The 23,206-nt window shown below is 36.6% G+C and overlaps 1 protein-coding gene across 2 annotated transcripts in view; it reads left to right on the top strand.

The window, feature by feature from the left end:
• LUZP2 (leucine zipper protein 2) overlaps positions 1 to 23,206 on the top strand; it is a 525,872-nt gene that overhangs the window by 400,258 nt on the left and 102,408 nt on the right. For both annotated transcript variants that reach the window (XM_070364996.1, XM_070364995.1), the window contains exons 6-7: positions 2,656 to 2,718; positions 13,492 to 13,554. In XM_070364996.1, coding sequence (XP_070221097.1) covers positions 2,656 to 2,718; positions 13,492 to 13,554 — 126 coding nt within the window. The remainder of the gene's footprint in view (positions 1 to 2,655; positions 2,719 to 13,491; positions 13,555 to 23,206) is intronic.

The raw sequence follows: 23,206 nt of genomic DNA, 5'->3' as shown, positions 1-23,206 counted from the left end.
ATGCACATATGGACACCTTATCTTTGACAAAGGAGGCAAGAATATACAATGGATTAAAGACAATCTCTTTAACAAGTGGTGCTGGGAAAACTGGTCAACCACTTGTAAAAGAATGAAACTAGAACACTTTCTAACACCTTACACAAAAATAAACTCAAAATGGATTAAAGATCTAAACGTAAGATCAGAAACTGTAAAACTCCTAGAGGAGAACATAGGCAAAACACTCTCCGACATACATCACAGCAGGATCCTCTATGACCCACCTCCCAGAATATTGGAAATAAAAGCAAAAATAAACAAATGGGACCTAATTAAACTTAAAAGCTTCTGCACAACAAAGGAAAGTATTAGCAAGGTGAAAAGGCAGCCTTCAGAATGGGAGAAAATAATAGCAAATGAAGCAACGGACAAACAACTAATCTCAAAAATATACAAGCAACTCCTACAGCTCAACTCCAGAAAAATAAATGACCCAATCAAAAAATGGGCCAGGGAACTAAATAGACATTTCTCCAAAGAAGACATACAGATGGCTAACAAACACATGAAAAGATGCTCAACATCACTCATTATCAGAGAAATGCAAATCAAAACCACCATGAGGTACCATTTCACTCCAGTCAGAATGGCTGTGATCCAAAAGTCTACAAGTAATAAATGCTGGAGAGGGTGTGGAGAAAAGGGAACTCTCTTACACTGTTGGTGGGAATGCAAACTAGTACAGCCACTATGGAGAACAGTGTGGAGATTCCTTAAAAAACTGGAAATAGAACTGCCTTATGATCCAGCAATCCCACTGCTGGGCATACACACTGAGGAAACCAGAAGGGAAAGAGACACGTGTACCCCAATGTTCATCGCAGCACTGTTTATAATAGCCAGGACATGGAAGCAACCTAGATGCCCATCAGCAGATGAATGGATAAGAAAGCGGTGGTACATATACACAATGGAGTATGACTCAGCCATTAAAAAGAATACATTTGAATCAGTTCTAATGAGGTGGATGAAACTGGAGCCTATTATACAGAGTGAAGTAAGCCAGAAAGAAAAACACCAATACAGTATACTAACGCATATATATGGAATTTAGAAAGATGGTAACAATAACCCTGTGTACGAGACAGCAAAAGAGACACCGATGTATAGATCAGTCTTATGGACTCTGTGGGAGAGGGAGAGGGTGGGGATATTTGGGAGAATAGCATTGAAACATGTATAATATCATGTATGAAATGAGTTGCCAGTCCAGGTTCGATGCACGGTACTGGATGCTTGGGGCTGGTGCACTGGGACGACCCAGAGGGAGGGTAGGGGAGGGAGGAGGGAGGAGGGTTCAGGATGGGGAATGCGGGTATACTTGTGGCGGATTCATTTCGATATTTGGCAAAACTAATACAATACTGTAAAGTTTAAAAATAAAATTAAAAAAATAAAAATAAAAAACCTTAATCTGTGTTTTGCTGTATGATGAGTACAGATATTTGCAAAAAAAAAAAAAAAAAAGCCCATTACTAAATGAATCAAGATAATTCCTCATTTGTATAAAAAAATTCATGGTATTTAAATTTGAAATAAGTTTTTTAGAGTTTCAACTCATACTTGAAGAGGAAAAGTTAGACAAAGGATTCTTTCCAACTGAGGGAGCTATAACCACTCTGCATGACAGGAAAATAAAATAGGAAATTATGTTCGTAATCAGGTGGGAATTGTGTGTGAAGAAGTCTTAAATTTGATGTATTCGTTCATTGAGTTATTCATTCACACTGCATAAATTTAGTTCAATTTCCTTATGATGCTCATCAAATTGACTCTCTTTAGAGTAGTTATGTATGAGATATACTTTCCATTACATTGTTTGCTACTGTAGAAACAGTATAAAGTCTAAATCCTGTGAGTTTTTACAGAGTTTTCTGCTCTCTTTTATCCTTCCTGTCTAAAAGAAGAGAAGGTACTCAGTTATGGGACAAAGAAAAGCCCGAGTGTCACGAGGGAGATGTAGCTGACACATTCTAAGGGTTTAGATTCAGATGGCTAACACTGTGCCTCCATTTCTGAAGTAACAAACATTTGTCTATGACTCTAGGTCAAGTCCAGCAGACAGAGTACTCTTATGAGGCCTGGAAGAAGAAATGGTTTCTGAGCATCAAAATGCCCTTTGCATGCAATGCACAGGTGTCAGAAACAGGAGAACTCTAAAACCATATTGTTTAAAGGAAATTTAGACCCTATTGCATCCGTGACTCTATTAAACTAGACTCCAAGTTGATGCGCATCCAGCTGATGGTAGAAGTAAATGCTTGCTGTTTAGAGGGAGCTTTCAGAAACTAGTGTCAACTACAAATTTGAAACCAAAATTATTTTAGAAAACAGCATAGATAAATAACAATAAACAGATTTAAATGTAAGACCAAAGAAAGTTCCATATTTTCTAATAACTGTGTTAATGCCAATACATCAAATCCATCAATTTTTGTTGAATAAAAAAACAATCTTTTATAGTACAGATTCTACTCAATTTATGAAAATCAGCTACATCTCATATCATGAAGGACTTATCTGTGAACAAACCAGAAGCACTGCTGACATAATTTAAATAAATTGTTAATATTTTATAACTTCTTAAAAATAAAAGTATGTTTCTTTCCTCAGAATAAAAGCTTGAAACACAAACTGTTGTTTGGAAACAAGCTATGTGGCCTACATGCAGAAGAGGTGAGTATGTTTTCCTTTCTTAAAGCTTCAAGTAAATAGAAACAGTATTAGTGCCAGATGTTTTTTTTTTAACCCAAGACATCTGGTGACTCTGTTCCCTTAAAAATAACTGCAAACATTGGAATAAGAAAATAAAAACACATTTCAAACTTTTAGGTATTTTGGATGTTTTAACATTTCATCACCAAATAGAAAAAATGTTAAGCCACTGAAGTGTTACTTTCCTAAATGATATTCTGGATTCCTTCTTTAACTGGATTATTAAGAGTTCCTTACTAGCAAACACCTGCAAGTCCATGAAGTTTTCACTTCTGGTACCCTCTATGTGGTGATAGAGAATCCTCCTGCCAGTGCATGAGAGGCAGGTTCAATCCCTGGATCTAAAAGATCCCCTGGAGAAGGGAATGACAACCCACTCCATTGTTCTTGCCTGGGGAATGCCACGGACAGTGGAACATGGCAGCCTACTGTCCATGGGGTCACAAAGAGTGGACATGACTTAGGACTAAACAACAACATCAACAATGTGATGTCTGTACCTGTTGGAGACTAGAGTGGCAAAATGAGGATTCTAGGACTGAACATAAAATGAAAGAAATAAATTCACTGGTTCTATTAGATGGACAAAAATACTGTCTCATACAATATTGCCCCCTAAGTGGGGGAAAACGTCATTCTGTTTAATTCAGCTTTAATTACAATCCATTTTTTCTTTTCCTGATCTTCCAAATTAAATCTGTAATGTAGAAACATAGCTCACAGTCAGTAATCCTTAGTGACAGTAAAGAGAGAGTAGAAATAGTGTCATAGTAGAGTGATACTTCAAGGAGAGGAGACTGCACTTAATGTGTTAAGTTGGAGCCTCAAAGGAGCATACAAAAAGACTAGTTGTGCAAAAAAAATAAAATAATAATGAAAAGCCTGTGAATGATAAGGCCCAGGCATGTTAGTCTTCAGTGAAAACCAAATACTTGTGAAAGGAAGGGGGAAAGAGACAGGTTTAGGTAGAAGAAAAACAGTCTAACACAAGTTTATCCCTTTCCCCATAGCAGATTAGAAGCAAGGCACAGAGCTGGTGAACAACTTCTACCGTCTCCTAAATATGGAGCCACCTCTTAATTCCAAAAGCTGTTTCCTGATATTATCACCTTCTAGCAGAAGGAACAGGAAATATTACCTTGTGACTCATAAACATTGATCTTTAGGAGTCTATCTAGAAAGTAATGGCACGTATGTCCTTGTATCCTATTTGCCAGAACTAGGTCACAAGCCTAGCTAACTTGTAGGAACCTGGAAAAGGCCATTAGGTTGGTGTTCATGTGCTAACTTGTAGGAACCTGGAAAAGGCCATTAGGTTGGTGTTCGTGTGCTCATGCAGAATTTGGGATTTTTTAATTAAAGAAGGTGAGAATACTCCTTGGTGGACATGTATAAGTCACTATTGAGAGTCTAGCATGCAGTATGATTATCCACTTATAATGTCTTTACAATAATATTATATATGAAATGAATAGAGCTGTTAAATACATTGAAATTGAAAGGTTGATGCTCCATAAATGAGAAATAAAACTGAATGGCATATAGATATGAGCCTGTGTATTTTATTTTCTCCACTGTATTTTTCTATTTGGATATCAATAGACTCCCATATTGTTTATATTTGCTAAGTTTCTAGACATATGGCATACCAAGTGTGCAGTTTTTGAATATTACCTTTAAGAGGGTAAGCAAGTGGAGCTGTTTTGAATAAGGACCATCTGAATTGAAGCTATATTCTGTGACAATTTACATGTTCCCAGAGTTCACACAGCGCCCATGTACATGTAAAAGAGGTGGCCCTAGGAGAAGGGGTGTGTGGTGTTTAGAAACAAACAGAAGAATGAAAACCAACTATGACGACCTGGGTCTACCTATAGTTTTTAGCCCCTTAGTTCAAGAAAGACTCATATATTGTCTTCATCTTAGCTTCTTAGAGGACGTATTATTTCTGTATTCTTATTTATGAATTCCTAGAGGTTTCATTTTCTTAATTCAGCAGATCAATTCAGTTGGCTCCTGAAAGGAATGTCTTTAAAAAATTGTTTCTAATATTTGAACCTTTCAAGGGTGTGCCATTTACGACATTTTCAAGATCCTACTCTAATTATGCTCCCACCATTAAATGATGAGTTACTAATTATAACACCATCATAACACAGTCCCCCATTTTGCCAGCTAAAATACTTTGCATGGTTGGAAACACTCTGAATATAAAAGTAAACTGAATAACAGTTGCAGTTTGATAACTGAGAGACTCATAAGCATTCAGTGAATGCTTAGAAAAGCACAATATTTCAAAAATATAAGTGGGATTTACTTATTAAAGATGATTTTCATATCAGCACTGTTTACTAGGATATAGCAATTCCATGAGGATCATGTAATTTACTAGGCACTATAACCAGCTACTTTTATTTTTTGGTTTTTCAATAGGCTTTATTTTTTAGAGACGTTTTAGGTTCATAGCATAATTGAGCAGAAAGTTCAGAGTTCCCATATACTCCTGCCCCCACACATAACCTCCACCATTATCAACATCCTCCACCAGAATGGTAAATCTTTTAGAATCAATGAAACTACACTGATGCATGATTATCATCCAGAGTCCCTGGTTTAGTTTAGGGTTCATTCTTGGTGGTGTACATTCTATAGATTTTGACAAATATATGACATATATCCACCCTTACAGTATCATATAGAAGAGTTTCACTGACTTCATCTGTGGTTTAAGAAGCCCTTCCGGTAATTCTTATGTACATTAAAATTTAACAACCATTTCACTACTAAATTTTAAACCTAAGTTGAAAAACATAGTCAAGAAATGAAGACTGTATTAAATCCTGCATCTAAACTGAAAGTGTACTGGATTTATCCTATTCTCTTATTTTATTGAAGTATAATTGATTTTTATTAGTTTCAGGTGTATAACAGGCATTCAGCATTTTATATTTTATTTAATAATGGCTATGTTTGCTTGTGCTATACAATATATCCTTGATACTTAATTTATTTTATACATGATAGCCTGTATATCTTAATCCTATATACCTGCCTTGCCCCTCCGCATCACCCCTTCCCTGTTGGGAACCGCTGGTTTGTCCTCTATACCTGTGAGTCTGTTTGTTTTTTTTTTAGATTTATTTTGTTTTATGTTTTTTTGGTTCCACATATAACAGGTAACATAGAGTATTTGTCTTTCTCTGTCTGACTTTCATTATATATATTTATACCAATATCCTTTTTATCCATTCATCTTTGATGGACACTTAGGTTGCTTCCATATCTTGGCTATTGAAGCAATGCTGCTATGAACATTTAGGAAGATGTATCTTTTTGAATTAGTGTTCTTACTCATTTGAGTAACTCCCATACTGTTTTCTGTAGTGAGGCAGTGGCAACCCACTCCAGTACTCTTGCCTGGAAAATCCCATGGACGGAGGAGCCTGGTGGGCTACAGTCCATGGGGTTGCTAGGAGTCGGACACGACTGAGCGACTTCACTTTCACTTTTCATTTTCATGCATTGGAGAAGGAAATGGAAACCCACTCCAGTGTTCTTGCCTGGTGAATCCCAGGGACAGGGGAGCCTGGTGGGCTGCCGTCTATGGGGTCGCACAGAGTCGGACACGACTGAAGCGACTTAGCAGTAGCAGCAGCAGCACCAACTTAAAGCACCAGCAACAGTATACTTGGGTTCTTTTTTCTCCACATCCTTAACAACATTTGTTATTTGTAGACTTTTTGATGATAGCCATTCTGACAGATGTGAGGTGGTATCTGTTTATGGTTTTGATTGGCATGTTCTTGATAATTAGCAATGTTAAGCATCATTTCACGTCTTATAGTTTCATGGATGGTTTCTTTTGCTGTGCAAAACTTCTTCAGTTTAATTAGGTCCCATTTGTTTATTTTTACTTTTGTTTCTTTTCTTTTGGAGACAGATCCAAAAAACATTGCAATGATTTATGTCCTGTGTATTTTCCTCCAAAAGTTTTACAGTATTTGATCTTACACTTAGGTCTTTAATTCTTCTTGGTTTTAGTTTTGTATATGGTGTTACAGAATGTTCAACTTAATATTTCACATGTAGCTGTTTTGCTGAGCTAAAACAAAAATTGAATTTATTGAGGTATAGTTTTCATAGAATTAATCCCATTTATCTATATACTTTGACAGTTTGACCAATATTCAAGTTAGGGGCTTCCTTCATAGCTCAGTGGTAGAGAACCTGCCTGCAATACAATGAGTTCAGTCCCTGAGTCGGGAAGATCCCCTGGAAAACGAAATAGCAACCCACTCCAGTGCTCTTACCTGGAGATCCCATGGACAGAGGAGTCTGGTGGGCTGCCATCTGTGGGGTCACACAGAGTCAGATATGACTGAAGTGACTTAGCAGCAGCAGCAGCCAGTATTCTTGCCTGGGAAATCCCTTGGGCAGAGAAGCCTGGCGGGCTACAGTCCATGGGGTCATAAAACAGTCAGACAAGACTTAGTGACTAAACAACAAAAACAACTAAACCTCCCACTTGATATTTTATAATCTCTACCATCAACCCCCCCAGCCCATGTCAACTAGTAACCTGATTTACAACCTAGTCTTTTGTCTTTTCTAGGATATCATATATATGGTAATTTACAAAATAAAGCTTTTTTTGTGAATACATAGTATAAGACCTTAGAAATCCACCCATATTGTTACATATTTCAGACTTTATTTAAAACATCAGATCAGATCAGTTGCTCAGTCATGTCCAACTCTTTGCAACCCCATGAATCGCAGCACTCCAGGCCTCCCTGTCCATCACCGACTCCCGGAGTTCACTCAGACTCACGTCCATCCAGTCAGTGATGCCATCCAGCCATCTCATCCTCTATCGTCCCCTTTTCCTCTTGCCCCCAATCCCTCCCAGCATCAGAGTCTTTTCCAATGAGTCAACTCTTTGCATGAGGTGGCCAAAGTACTGGAGTTTCAGCTTTAGAATCATTCCTTCCAAAGAAATCCCAGGGCTGATCTCCTTCAGAATGGACTGGTTGGATCTCCTTGCAGTCCAAGGGACTCTCAAGAGTCTTCTCCAACACCACAGTTCAAAAGCATCAATTCTTTGGCGCTCAGCCATCTTCACAGTCCAACTCTCACATCCATACATGACCACAGGAAAAACCATAGCCTTGACTAGACGAATCTTTGTTGGCAAAGTAATGTCTCTGCTTTTGAATATGCTATCTAGGTTGGTCATAACTTTCCTTCCAAGGAGTAAGCGTCTTTTAATTTCATGGCTGCAGTCACCATCTGCAGTGATTTTGGAGCCCCAAAAAATAAAGTCTGAGACTGTTTCCACTGTTTCCCTATCTATTTCCCATGAAGTGATGGGATCGGATGCCATGATCTTCGTTTTCTGAATGTTGAGCTTTAAGCCAACTTTTTCACTCTCCTCTTTCACCTTCATCAAGAGGCTTTTTAGTTCCTCTTCACTTTCTGCCATAAGGGTGGTGTCATCTGCATATCTGAAGCTATTGATATTTCTCCCGGCAATCTTGATTCCAGCTGTGTTTCTTCCAGTCCAGCGCTTCTCATGATATACTCTGCATATAAGTTAAATAAACAGGGTGACAATATACAGCCTTGATGTACTCCTTTTCCTATTTGGAACCAGTCTGTTTTTCCATGTCCAGTTCTAACTGTTGCTTCCTGACCTGCATACAAATTTCTCAAGAGACAGATCAGGTGGTCTGGTATTCCCATCTCTTTCAGAATTGTCCACAGTTTATTGTGATCCACACAGTCAAAGGCTTTGGCATAGTCAATAAAGCAGAAATAGATGTTTTTCTGGAACTGTCTTGCTTTTTCCATGATCCAGCAGATGTTGGCAATTTGATCTCTGGTTCCTCTGCCTTTTCTAAAAGCAGTTTGAACATCAGGAAGTTCACGGTTCACATATTGCTGAAGCCTGGCTTGGAGAATTTTAAGCATTATTTTACTAGTGTGTGAGATGAGTACAATTGTGCAGTAGTCGGAGCATTCTTTGGCATTGCCCTTCTTTGGGATTGGAATGAAAACGGACCTTTTGTTTTTTTTTTAATTTAATTTTATTTAATTTTACAATATTGTATTGGTTTTGCCACGTATCAATATGAATCTGCCACAGGTATACATGTGTTCCTTTTCCAGTCCTGTGGCCAATGCTGAGTTTTCCAAATTTGCTGGCATACTGAGTGCAGCACTTTCACAGCATCATCTTTCAGGATTTGGAATAGCTCAACTGGAATTCCATCACCTCCACTAGCTTGGTTCGTAGTGATGCTTAGGCCCACTTGACTTCACATTCCAGGATGTCTGGCTCTAGGTCAGTGATCACACCATCGTGATTATCTGGGTCATGAAGATCTTTTTTGTACAGTTCTTCTGAGTATTCTTGCCATCTCTTCTTAATATCTTCTGCTTCTGTTAGGTCCATACCATTTCTGTCCTTTATCAAGCCCATCTTTGCATGAAATATTCCTTTGGTATTTCTGATTTTCTGAAAGAGACCCCTAGTCTTTCCCATTCTGTTGTTTTCCTCTATTTCTTTGCATTGATTGCTGAAGAAGGCTTTCTTATCTCTTCTTGCTATTCTTTAAATATTTAAAATATTTAATTTTAAAACATGGCTAACTCTTTTTTAGCATTCCATTTCATGTATGTATGATAATTTGTTTACTATTCACCACTTAAGGGACATGTGGGTTATTTCCAGCTTTTGACTCTTATGGATAAAAATACTAAGCATTTATGTATATATTATCATTTCTCTTGCTTGAATACCTACAAAGAATTTTTGTCTAATTTATTTTATAAGAAACTATCAACCAGTTTCCCAAAATGACTATAGCATTTTGCATTCCCACTAACCTATTTTTCAAATATCATTTCATGTAACTGTGATAATCTATTTCCATGTATTCTTTTTAATCCTGCTGAAGAATTAGAACCTATAATCTTAGATGGATAAAGACAAATAATTGAGGTCCTAATGTTAGAATGTTTGAAATTGGGTCGGCTCTGGAAAAATAGGAATGCTTAATCGGCCATCTGTGGCTCACCAGAATGTCTTCCAAACAGTAGACAAACATGTCTGCTGGGAGATATGTCTTTCTTACAAACACTTTTTTGTTTGTAATAGTCCTCATAAAAAGCATTATCCTAATGAACACTGTTTATTATCTTAACAAACACTGTTCACCTTAACTTCTTAGCATTCTAACTATTTCCCTCACCTCCTGAAACACTTGCTTGCTACCTCCCCTTTATATTCAATATACAACCTAAATATAAACTTGACTGTCAACTGAAACTCATTTTTATTTAATCTTTAACAATTTATAAAATTAAAAATAAGCAGTGAAACTGAGCAATACATATCTGTAGGTATATGTATAGATATGCCTCATTTCAATTCAGTTGCTCAGTCATGTATAACTCTTTGTGACCCCATGGATTGCAGCATGCCAGGCTTCCCTGTCTATCACCAACTCTCAGAGCTTGCTTAAACTCATGTCCCTTGAGTCAGTGATAACATCCAACCATCTCATCCTCTGTCATCCCTTTTTCCTCCAACCTTAAATCTTTCCCAGCATCAGGGTCTTTTCCAGTGAATCAGTTCTTCCCATCAGGTGGCCAGAGTATTGGAGCTTCAGCTTCAGCATCAGTCCTTCCAATGAATATTCAGGACTGATTTCCTTTAGGACTGACTGGCTTTATCTTCTTGCAGTCCAGGGGAATCTCAAGAGTCTTCTCTAACACCACAGTTGAAAAGCATCAATTCTTCGGCGCTCAGTTTTCCTTATAGTCCAACTCTCACATCCATACATGACTACTGGAAAAACATTAGCTTTGACTAGAGGGACCTTTATTGGCAAAGTAATGTCTCTGCTTTTTAATATGCTGTCTAGTTTGGTTATAGCTTTTCCTCCAAGGAGCAAGTGTCTTTTAACTTCATGGCTGTAATCATAATCTGCAGTGATTTTGGAGCCCAAAAAATAAAGTCAGCCACTGTTTCCACTGTTTCCCCATTTATTTGCCATGAAGTGATGGAGCCAGATGCCATGATCTTAGTTTTCTGAGTGTTGAGTTTTAAGACAATTTTTTCACTCTCCTCTTTCACTTTCATCAACAGTCTCTTTAGTTCCTCTTCGCTTTCTGCCATAAGGTTGGTGTCATCTGTGTATCTGAGGTTATTGATATTTCTCCATGCAATCTTGCTTCCAGCTTGTGCTTCATCCAGCCTGGCATTTTGCATGATGTACTCTGCATATAAGTTAAATAAGCAGAGTGACAATAGATAGCCTTGACGTACTCCTTCCCAATTTGGAACCAGTCCATTGTTTCATGTCCAGTTCTAACTGTTATTTCTTAACCTGCACACAGATTTCTCAGGGGGCAGGTCAGGTGGTCTGGTATTCCCATCTCTTGAAGACTTTTCCAGTTTGTTGTGATCCACACAGTCAAAGGCTTTGGTGTAGTCAGTAGAGCAGAAGTAGATATTTTTCTGGAATTTTCTTGCTTTCTTGATGATCCAACGGATGTTGGCAATTTGATCTCTGGTTCCTCTGCCTTTTCTAAATCCAGCTTAACCATCTGGAAATTTATGTATCATGTTATGTTGAAGCCTGGCTTGGAGAATTTTGAGCATTGCTTTGATAATATGTGAGATGAGTGCAATTGTATGGTAGTTTAAATAATCTTTTGCATTGCCTTTCTTTGGGATTGGAATGAAAACTGATGTTTTCCAGTCCTGTGACCACTGCTGAGTTTTCCAAATTTGCAGGCATTACTGAGTGCAGCACTTTTACAGCATCATCTTTCAGGATTTGAAATAGCTCAACTGGAATTCCATCACCTTCACTAGCTTTTTTCATAGTGATGCTTCCTAAGGCTCACTTGACTTCACATTCAGGATGTCTGGCTCTATGTGGGTGATCACACCATCATGGTTACCTGGGTTATGAAGACCTTTTTTGTATAGTTCTTCTGTGTATTCTTTCCACCTCTTCTTAATATCTTCTACTTCTGTTAGGTCCATACCATTTCTGTCCCTTATTGTGCCCATCTTTGCATGAAGTGTTCCCTTGGTATCTCTAATTTTCCTGAAGAGATCGCTAGTTTTTCCCCTTCTATTATTTTCCTCTATTTCTTTGCATTGATCCCTGAGGAAGGCTTTCTTATCTGTCCTTGCTGTTCTTTGGAATTCTGCATTCAAATGAGTATATCTTTCCTTTTCTCCTTTGCTTTTTGCTTCTCTCCTTTTCACAGCTATTGTAAGGCCTCCTCAGGCAACCATTTTGCCTTTTGCATTTCTTTTTCTTGGGGATGGTCTTTATCTCTGCCTCCTGTACAATGTCACATACCTCCGTCCATAGTTCTTCAGGCACTCTGTCTATCAGATCTAAACCCTTGAATCTATTTCTCAGTTTCACTATATAATCATAAGGGATTTGATTTAGATCATACCTGAATGGTCTAGTGGTTTTCCCTACTTTCTTCAATTTAAGTCTGAATTTGGCAATAAGGAGTTCATGATCTGAGTCACAGTCAGCTCCTCGTCTTGTTTTTGCTGACTGTGTAGTGCTTCCATCTTTGACTGCAAAGAATATAATCAGTCTGATATCAGTATTGACCATCTGTGATGTCCATGTGTAGAGTCTTCTCTTGTGTTTTTGGAAGAGGATGTTTGTTATGACCAGTGTGTTTTCTTGGCAAAACTGTTTGCCTTTGCCCTGCTTCATTTTGTAATCCAAGGCCAAATTTGCCTGTTACTCCAGGTGTTTCTTGACTTCCTATTTTTGAATTCCAGTCCCCTATAATGAAAAGGATATCTTTTTGCGTGTTAGTTCTAGAAGGTCTTGTAGGTCTTCATAGTACTGTTTAACTTCAGCTTCTTCAGCGTTACTGATTGGGGCATAGACTTGTATTACTGTATTATTGAATGATTTGCCTTGGAAACCAACAGAGATTTCTGTCATTTTTGAGATTGCATCCAAGAACTGCATTTTGGACTCTCTTGTTGACTATGAAAGCTACTCCATTTCTTCTAAGGGATTCTTGCCCACAGTAATAGATATAATGGTCATCTGAGTTAAATTCACCTATTCCTATCCATTTTAGTTCACTGTTTCCAAAAATATTGATGTTCATTCTTGCCATCTCCTGTTTGACCACTTCCAATTTACCTTGATTCATGGACCTAACATTCCAGGTTTCTATGTATTATTGTTCTTAGAGCATCAGATTTTTTACTTCCACCACCAGTCACATCAACAACTGGGTGGTTTTTTTTTGCTTTGGGTCCATCTCTTCATTCTTTCTGGAGTTATTTCTCCACTGATCTCCAGTACCATATTGGGCAAATACCAACCTGGGAGTTCATCTTTCAGTGGGTATGCCTAGACGACTAATTCTGTGTGTGTGAATTTTGCAGGGGAGGGTTGAGGAGAGGAATAATAAGCCACTTTCTTTAAATATTACCTTTTAAACAGTACACTTCTTTGAACAGGTTTCGGTTTTTTCTTCCTGCCTAGAATAGCTGGATGTCTGACTCCCAAAGCAGAGATTAAGCTTTTCTCTTTCACTTCTAGATTAGTTGAACTCTTTTTTTGTTTGGCTGCAAAGTTCATTCTTGTGCAGTTAAAGGAATTTTAATCTTGACATTTGAAAATGTAAATGCAATTAAGTCTCTAATTCATGTTTTTGTTCTTACAGTCAAAAAAAATTCAATCCCAGCTGAAGGAGCTTCGTTATGGGAAGAAGGATTTATTATTTAAGGTAAGCATCTTTCTCCCTACTTCCTCCAACTGGCTGGTTCAATACCTAAACTATAATACTATTTAGCTTAAATTTAATTTCCAGGTTTTCACAGGAATTAGAGTTATATTTGACTGAATTGAAGGTGCTTTCATTTTATTGCCTACTTAATTAATGGAGATAAATACAGATATGGTTTCCTGGGTACATTCTTAATCAAAGGCAGACTTCATTTCAAGGTGTTTAAAGTCTCTTTGTAAACTTCAATTACTGTAATTCAACATTGAGGAATACTGCCTTTCAGAATGCTTTTACATTACAGTGAGCATATATTGAACAATTTTCGAGAGATCAGGTTCACTGGTGACCTACATTCTTGACTTTCAGAGATCCCTGCATTAGTCTCTTTATTATAATCTTTATATTTAATCATGGTTGATTGATTTTCATTATTTATACTTTCCTTTACAAGACTGTAGGTAGACATCTATCACAAACTATGGTTATGGTTAACTGACTAATGGCCTCCAAAATATATCCATTGCTAATCCCTAGAACCCGTGAATGTGATATTTTATGGCAAAAGAGACTTTACAGATGTCATTAAGTTAAGGATCTTGAGGTGGGAAGATTATCCTAAGTTATCTAGGTGTATACTGAGTATATTGCACACGTTTTTAATAAGAGTAATACAGGATGGCTTAAGTAAAAAAAAAAAAAAAAAAACGGATTATGTAACCTTTGGAGAAGTTGGAGGAGGAAAGACAATGCAAAGGATTTTCCCACATAGCCTCTGGGATAAACAGCCCTTTCAACACTGATGTTGCTCGTAAAATTCATTTCAAACTTCTGACTTTCCAAACTCTTAAGAGAATAAGTTGTGTTGTTTAAGTCACTGAGATCAAAGTAGTTTGTTATAGCAGCAAAAAGAAACTAATACAGATACTTCCTTTTATCTCCCTTGAGCAGAGAAGCTGAGCCTTTACTTGTGCTTGTGGTACACCTGCATTCCCAAATGCAGTAGAATAATAAATATTAGGCTTTTCGTACTAGGAATAATACTTTGTTTAATAAGTAAATGTAAATTAATTTGTGTGTAATATCTGTTTTTCAAAAATGTTTCCACTACAGTGATCATTCCAATCTATCTTCAGGTTTAATTTGAGATAATTCTTCATGTTATTTAATGTTTGGAAAATTCTTTAGTTTTTCTGTTGAAAACAGTAAAAAATAACTTCTCACTTTTCTCTGACACATTTACTTTTGGATTAGAGTCATACAAAGGTGTTCCTATGATGAGAACCAATATTTATTAAATTCTTATTCCATGCAAGTCATGAATCTGGGAATATTTTACCATTCAGTCATTCATAAACATGCTTCCTGTCATTCCTTTAACCTCTTTTATAACAAAATGTTCTTTAGCACACCAAGGAAAATGTGAATTAATTCTCATTAATGCTCTCTGACTCTCAGCCCTCTGCTCATTGTATATGATAGATAAAAGAGGAAAATCCAAGGTGTTAATGTTTTCCTGTGTACCATCAATCTTTCATACTGAGACTCGCGCTCAGGGTATCTTGACTGTTACATTCAGCTCAGCTTTAGCTTTTTGCAGTCATCAACAACAAATAATTGAAATTGGGGGAAAAAAACCAACTGTGTGTGCATGTTTATATTTGCAAACAAATGTCTAGTTGTTTGATTTGCTCAACACAATAAGATTAGGAATATAATAAAAAAATTCCAAGCTCCCTAGAGCTGGTAAGTTTGCGGTATTAGGCTGGGAGATTTATGTAAAGATAGAAGATCATATGAGGCTTTTTAAATTTTTTGAATATCAATTCTCAAATTGAAGAGTTAGAAAAGTTTGGAGAAAAGAATAGGAAGATCCAATAATTTTCCATGATTTACTTCTTTGTTGTATGACAGCTCTTTGGGCTTCCCTGGTGACTCAGATGGTAAAGAATTGACTACAATGCAGGAGACCCAGGCTCAGTCCCTGGGTCAGAGAGACTCCCTGGAGAAGGGAATGGCTACCCACTCCAGTATTCTTGCCTGGAGAATGCCATGGACAGAGGAGCCTGGCAGGTTATAGTCCATAGGGTTGCAAAGAGTTAGGCATGACTGAGTGACTAACAAATTCACTTTTTTCAAATATAGATTAGTAATTTATCAACTTTCAGAAATTACCCAAATCAGGATTTGTTGAAAATGTGAGACATTATTTGTAAGCTTTGTTATTTTATGTCAGTTTGAGAAGAACACTTATACATGAAATCAGGTGATTGCATATGAATAGACCATGAAGTTGCATAAATTAGAATGTCATCCCATATTCCCTTCCCAAACAATTTAATCTCTAGGTTTTTATTACATCCAATAGCAGGAGGTCTAGAAGCATGGCAATTTTTTAGCTAAATTAACTTATTTAGTAGCTAAACTATGTCAGCAAGGACCCGGAGTTGTTTCTCTGTATTTCAGACTTTTTCATATCATGATAACTGACTTGTTCTAAACTTTAATTCCTCATTGTACAATGATAGTGTCTAAAGATCTATGTCACTGTGTACAGAGTCAAAGAAAAGGGTGTGGGGGAAACATTTGTTCTTAAGTGTCATAATTTTTATAAAGGAAGTACATTTTTAAGAAGTCTCCCCAAACTTGGGTGTGCATCTATGTATAAAAGTGAGACTTAAGTGTTTTCAACTTCTATTGTGAAAAACTGCTTTTTTTTAAGAAACCTAAATTGTTAATGGAGAACCACCCAGACAATTTCTGCTGTAAGGTACTCATTCACTCATCTTGGGACAGCTTACATTTATATCATCTCATTTGCTAACTTTTGTATCAACAGTGCACATTTTAGGTATTGTATAAACATGTTAATTGAATGAATGAAAGCATACCTACATATGTACATGCACATGAATATGTAGGCCAGGGCAGTAGATAGTAGAAACATTATAATTTTGTGATCAGAATCTATCCATGCACTTATTCAAATGAGTCCACAAAATATTTTTGGTAATAACTTGCTGAATCTTGAGATAAGTAGTAGAATATTTTATTTCCCTGAAGTAGTTTCCTGAGCATCTATTCGATTTTGAATAGATTTGATGGTTTTTAGTGAAGATAATATGTGAAGGAGCAGTGCTTACCACTAAAGCACATGAATTTTATCTTAAAAATAATGGAATGTGCTGACAGTTGCAAGGCAGGTTGATAAATTCAGTGTCCTTATTAATGTTTGAGGGCTGACTTTTGACTGAGAAAGGCAGCCAGCAGCAGTAAACATTCTATATTAAGGAAAGAAGTGAGGATCTGCAGATTATTTGCCCAGGACTTGAGTACTTTTTATCCTCCTTAATTCAATTTGGAGTTGACATTCTCTGGAATACCTATGCTCCATTGTGCTATTCTGTTTTACTTTTACATATATCTATTTTTTAAATTTCTATAGTATTATTTTCTCATTATAGAAAAATGTCAAAACATGTCTAAATGTATAAGGCCAAACAAACAAATAAAAGCCCCAAACACTTAAAACCCATCACTTGGAACATACTCAATATTTTGAAATTTTTATTTAAATAAATAAATATTAAGAAAGAATTTTGTTTTTAAGTAGCCCAAACCAAAGGTGCTGTGTAATTTATATTCAATTTCTATATGTACTATAGGGTTTATAAAATATTTAACAATTATTTTATTTTTCACTTTTTCTAACTTAGTATTCATATTCTATATTATTTTTATATCACTATTTAGTTCCTTTTGTATTAGGCATATCTGCTTTGTGATTAATATATGTATCTGTTAATAATCATAATATGTACATTATATACATTCTGCTTTTTTACATAATTTATAAAGGTATCTTTTATTTACAAAACAGAAACACACTCACAGACTTACAGAACACACTTAAGGTTACAGGGTGGAAAAGGAGGGAGGGAAGAGATGGGGAGTTTGGAACTGACATGCACACGCTGCTATATTTCAAATGGATAACCAACAAGGACCTTCTGTTGGTTATAGCACAGGGAACTCTGTTCAATATTATTTAACAACCTAAATGGGAAAAGAATTTGAAAAACAATAGATACATGTATATATATAACTGAATCACTTTGATGTATACCTGAAACTAACACAACATTGTTAATCGACTATACTCCAACACAAAATGAAAAGTTTTAAAACTGTGTATTATGACAAAAATTGTGCATTACAATTTTAATTTATGCTTTGATGAAAAATGTTTTCTTATTTTTAACTTGAGGTATAGTTTTTATTGAACATGTATCCAACTATAAAGTAATTCACTAAAGTTATTGAAAAATTTTAATGTTATTGATACCTGATATACATTATTTTTGGATTTGGATTTTTAACTTGAATGGAGGGTAGCTGACAAAAATAATCACATATATTTAAAGGATACAACATGATTTGATACACATATACAATGTGGGATGATTATCAAGATTAAAATAACTAACAACCCTCACCTCACATAGTTAACTGTTTTTCTGTATGTATAAGAGAGTGATTTAGATCTACTCTCAGCAGTTCTGAATGATACAATACCCCATTGTTAACCATAGTTCCCTATCCCATCAGTGTATTAAGAAAAAAAAATGTATTTAGGGATTTTTTGGACATATCCAGAGAACTGGGCATTCTCATTAAGGAAACAAGAATAAATGAAAGAGGCTTCTGGTGGCACAGACAGTAAAGAATCCACCTGCAATGTAAGAGACTCAGGTCGGATCCGTGGGTCGGGAAGATCTCCTGGAGAAGGGAATAACTGCTCCCTCCAGTATTCTTGCCTGGAGAATCCCATGGACAGAGGAGCCTGGTGGGCTACAGTCTGTGGGTTCGCAAAGAGTTGAACACAACTGAATGACTTAACACTTAAGTAAATATATTGGTCTACTGAGGCTGACATAAATAGTAACTTGGACCCAGTGGCTTAAGAACAAAAATTTATTTTCTCACTTTCTAAAGGCTGGAAAATCTGGGATAAGTCTGACAGGTTTCTGTTAGAAACCTGTGTCCTCACATGGAGGAGAGCTAACGAGCTCTCTGATGTCTCTCCTTACAAGGACACTAATCCTACAATATCAGGGTCCCACCCATATGACCTCATTTAACCTTAATGACCTCCTTATAGGTCCAGTCTTCAAGTACAGTCACATTGAGGGTTAGGCTGTCAACATGAGTTTAGGGGAGACAGTTCAGTTCATTGCAGTGATTAAGTAATACATAAAATAAAGCAGTAACAAACCTTGAGAAATTATAAAATGAAAATTACTGTTTTAATTTGCCATAAAAATGATTGCTGGGCAATTTAAACATTTACTTTGAAACGTAATCCATTTAATTTCATTTATCAATACTTACTTTTTGTTGTTGTTATTTGGGTCATTTCAGAACAATTTACATTAATGTTTCCTCAGTTCAGTTCAGTTCAGTCTCTCAGTCACGTCCAACTCTTTGTGACCCCATGAACCGCAGCACGCTAGGCCTCCCTGTCCATCACCAGCTCCTGGAGTCCACCCAAACCCATGTCCATTGAGTCGGTGATGCCATCCGTTCATGCCTCAAAATAAGTCTATGATCACTCAGGGTATGTGACACTGTCACCTTATCATGTATCAGAAAAACAAGACCAAGAGAAGGTAAAAGACTTGTCTGAAATAATAGAACTAGTAAGTGGCAGAGTGTTATTCTAATCTAAGTCCTGTGACTCCACTATGTTACATTTTTCACAGTTATATTTCTACTTTGATTCTTGGGGGGATTTATAGATTATACTTTTCAGAACTATTTTCTACTGTACTCAAAAATTAAAAGGGCACATAGAAAACAGACTTGTGGACACAGTGGGGGAAAGAGAGGATGGTACAAATTTAAGAAAGTAGCATTGACATATATAAACTAAATATATATATCAGATCAGATCAGATCAGATCAGTCGCTCAGTCGTGTCCGACTCTTTGTGACCCCATGAATCACAGCACACCAGGCCTCCCTGTCCATCACCAACTCCCGGAGTTCACTCAGACTCACGTCCATCGAGTCAGTGATGCCATCCAGCCATCTCATCCTCTGTCGTCCCCTTCTCCTCCTGCCCCCAATCCCTCCCAGCATCAGAGTCTTTTCCAATGAGTCAACTCTTCGCATGAGGTGGCCAAAGTACTGGAGTTTCAGCTTTATCATCATTTCTTCCAAAGAAATCCCAGGGCTGATCTCCTTCAGAATGGACTGGTTGGATCTCCTTGCAGTCCAAGGGACTCTCAAGAGTCTTCTGCAACACCACAGTTCAAAAGCATCAATTCTTCGGTGCTCAGCCTTCTTCACAGTCCAACTCTCACATCCATACATGACCACAGGAAAAACCATAGCCTTGACTAGATGAACCTTTATTGGCAAAGTAATGTCTCTGCTTTTGAATATGCTATCTAGGTTGGTCATAACTTTCCTTCCAAAGAGTAAGCGTCTTAAATATATATATAGATATATATAAAATAAATAAATAGTGGGAAGTTGCTGTATAACGCAAGGAGCCTAGCCTGGCACTCTGTGAACTGGAGGGATGGTATGTGGGGTAGGGAGGCTCAAAGGAAGGAGATATATATATATATATATATAATTATGACCAGTTTGCTTTATTGCAAGACAGAAACCAACAACATTGTAAAGCAATTACCCTCCAATTAAAAAAATATTTTAAATTTAAAAAGTATTAAAAGGGCAAATATGCATAGATGGAAATATAACTTGTCCACATAAAAATAATCTGTCAGAAACTAATATTCAATGCATTTGCTTGAAAATATAATGATTTTTATTACAAAAATAAGATGTTTTCAGTTTAGAATTGGTAGTTGCTTAAAACAGCAGATTCTTGTCTAACTCCCTATATTCGTATTATCTACTCTACTAGTTTTTAAAACTACAGTATTGTTTTAAAAGTATGTTCTGTGGTTAAAAAAGGAGAAATTTAATTGACCTTGCCCAAATCAACCCAACTTTTCAGACTTGCTCCTCCCCCATGCTTTAAAACATAAAGCCAACTAGCCTGACTTATTTTCTTATTGTTCACCGGATAATGGAATATATATGCATGTTTAAATGTTTTAAATATATGCATGTTTCTTAGCAGAAGTCATATCAAATTTAATTCTACTAAACTTTAATTTTTCTCCAAAAATTATATTCCAAATACTGAAAGTCACTAAAAGTGCAGGACTTTAAAAGAAGCCAAATGCAGAACTTTATAAAGTGACTTATCTGTGATTACAGAACTTCAGTCTAAGTTCCAGACTTCATGTTCATTCAGTCCTCTAAAATTATTGGTTGAGAACGCATTATCTGTCAGGCACTGAGCAAAGTGGGTTTTTTCCATTTGACCAAGATTCCTTCACACTTCAAAGGGATTTAAAGTCAGTGGATGAATTTCAGGACGATATTGATTCCTCAGAATTTTTTCATAATTCTTATAGATTTGCATATGGCACTTTTCTTGGAGAGGAGCTTATATAATTTATTAGATTATCAAATGATTTATACATATCCAAAAGTTAACAGTTTAGGAATCATTGCTCTACATCCTGGCCCTCACCTTCTACCACGTTAAGCATGTTTAGGCAGTGATAAGCAGAGCCATCTCTGGCTGTTATTGAGAATATTGTGCTTATTCCAATTTTCTGTGTTTTCTTTCTTTGTTCACTTATTAGAAAACTCAGGTGTGTTCTATAACTGCCAGGTTGATGATTCTGTTAGAAATTATTTTTATAAAATTTCTATAACTTTAAATAATATTTTAAAATTTTACCACTTTAATCACATTTTATCATTAATTCATAATTTGAATAAAAAGTTATGGCCTATCACATAGGAAAATAAAACACGTTAAGTGACTTAAGCCAGGTATTGTAAATACATTTTAAAAAAGTGAATCTCTGTGTGTGTCCCCACCCCATACCCTGTGCCTGCCTATCTTTTACCTTGCTAATGATTCATGGGGTTCTTTTCCATTGAGCTTAGATCTAGTCTGGGCATCATTCTCATTCCAAGCAACTCCTAAATGTTAGTCACAGTTGGTATCTATCTGCCATCCCTGAATGAGCTCTAACTACTTTGCATGTAGCCAGTCTCCAGTTTCTAGAAAGAGACTCTGAGGTATTTGCTCACTATTTCCCTACCATTGTAGCAAATGACAACCATTACACATTGCAAAGTCTTTGTACAGAAAAGGTCTAAAGGCTAAGGAATTTAGGGAATAAGTGAAAGTGAAGTCCCTCAGTCATGTCCAACTCTTTGCCAACTCATGGACCTACCAGGCTCCGCGGTCCATGGAATTTTCCAGGCAAGAATACTGGAGTGGGCTGCCATTTCCTTTTCCAGGGGATCTTTGCAACCCAGGGATCGAACCCAGGTCTCCTGCATTGCAGACGGATGCTTTACCATCTGAGCCACTAGGGAAGCCCACTTAGGGAATAAGGCATAAGTGTGAATCTTTCTGCAAAAAATCTAAGTGAGTACAATGAACTTTAGACCCGCCCTAGAACATTTCTTCTTGGGTCTAAGATACTAGAATGAGCCTTGAACTGCTGACCTTTGCTACCCCTTCTTCTTCTATCCATAATTTTCCATATATGTCTGGGTTTATCAAACTGTCCTCCCACTGTGAGTGGCCCTCAGTCTTTGCTAGGTTCAGCTGACTTGGCACAGGTACCTGCTTGGATCATATATAGAACAGTGGCATCATGAGACCTTTGGGAAAAATCACCTTTTTCTGTGGCACTTGACAGGGAGACTGCTGTTTCAGTTCTAGGCACAACAGCCAGCAATTGCTGCACTCCTTTCTTTAGGTCCTAAATAAATGCTTCTACTTTAAGTACATTTAAACATTTTTTTTTTTTCAGTGAGAGACATCAGTTTCTTCTGAGTAGTCTAAAAGTTCAACCTGTACTTCTGATCAGAAGTTGTCTTAAGTTCTGAAATTATAGATTAGCAATTATAACCTTTCATAGAGTCAATTTGAGCATTAGGCATACTGCTCAGGGACATGTGCCATCCCCAGATAGCTTTTCATCTCTAATTAAAATAGAAAGCAATTACAATACTATCTCTGTGCTAAACATAATTCTTTATTTTGAATATAAAATGAAAAGAACAATGAAGAAAACACACAGCAATTTCATGCATCATACAGTTTTTAAATGCCTTGTTTTCTATATCCTTTATCTTAACAGTGAAGCCAGCCATAATTTTAGAAAACAAGGGCAGATTTTTGTTCTCCTTTGAGTACTTCTTTTGGTAAGACATTTAGATGTTCTCCTTTATCTTGGCAGGAGACATTTAAGAAGCATATTTGTGAACCTAACTTTTCATTCCATTTCATTTCATTTCACTGCTGTTGCTCAGTTACTAGGATGTTTCTTAAACTACGCATAATAAAAAAGAAGAAAACAGTTACCTCTGAAGGTAATTGAATGGAAAGCTGCTGCAACAGAAACAATTTAGAATAATTTTAAATAGGAAAATTCTCCATAAACTTCATAGTTTATGAAAAGGAATATGCTGCTTATGAAGGCAAGAGCAGAATCTGTTAGTAGTGCATCCTGGGAGTCGTCTTCTGTATCTTCTTCCCTACTAT

The sequence above is a fragment of the Bos mutus genome, chromosome 29 (assembly GCF_027580195.1).
Source record: "Bos mutus isolate GX-2022 chromosome 29, NWIPB_WYAK_1.1, whole genome shotgun sequence".
Classification (NCBI taxonomy): domain Eukaryota; kingdom Metazoa; phylum Chordata; class Mammalia; order Artiodactyla; family Bovidae; genus Bos; species Bos mutus.
Note: the sequence above shows the minus strand (reverse complement) of the source record. Positions and strands in the feature narration are given on the sequence as shown.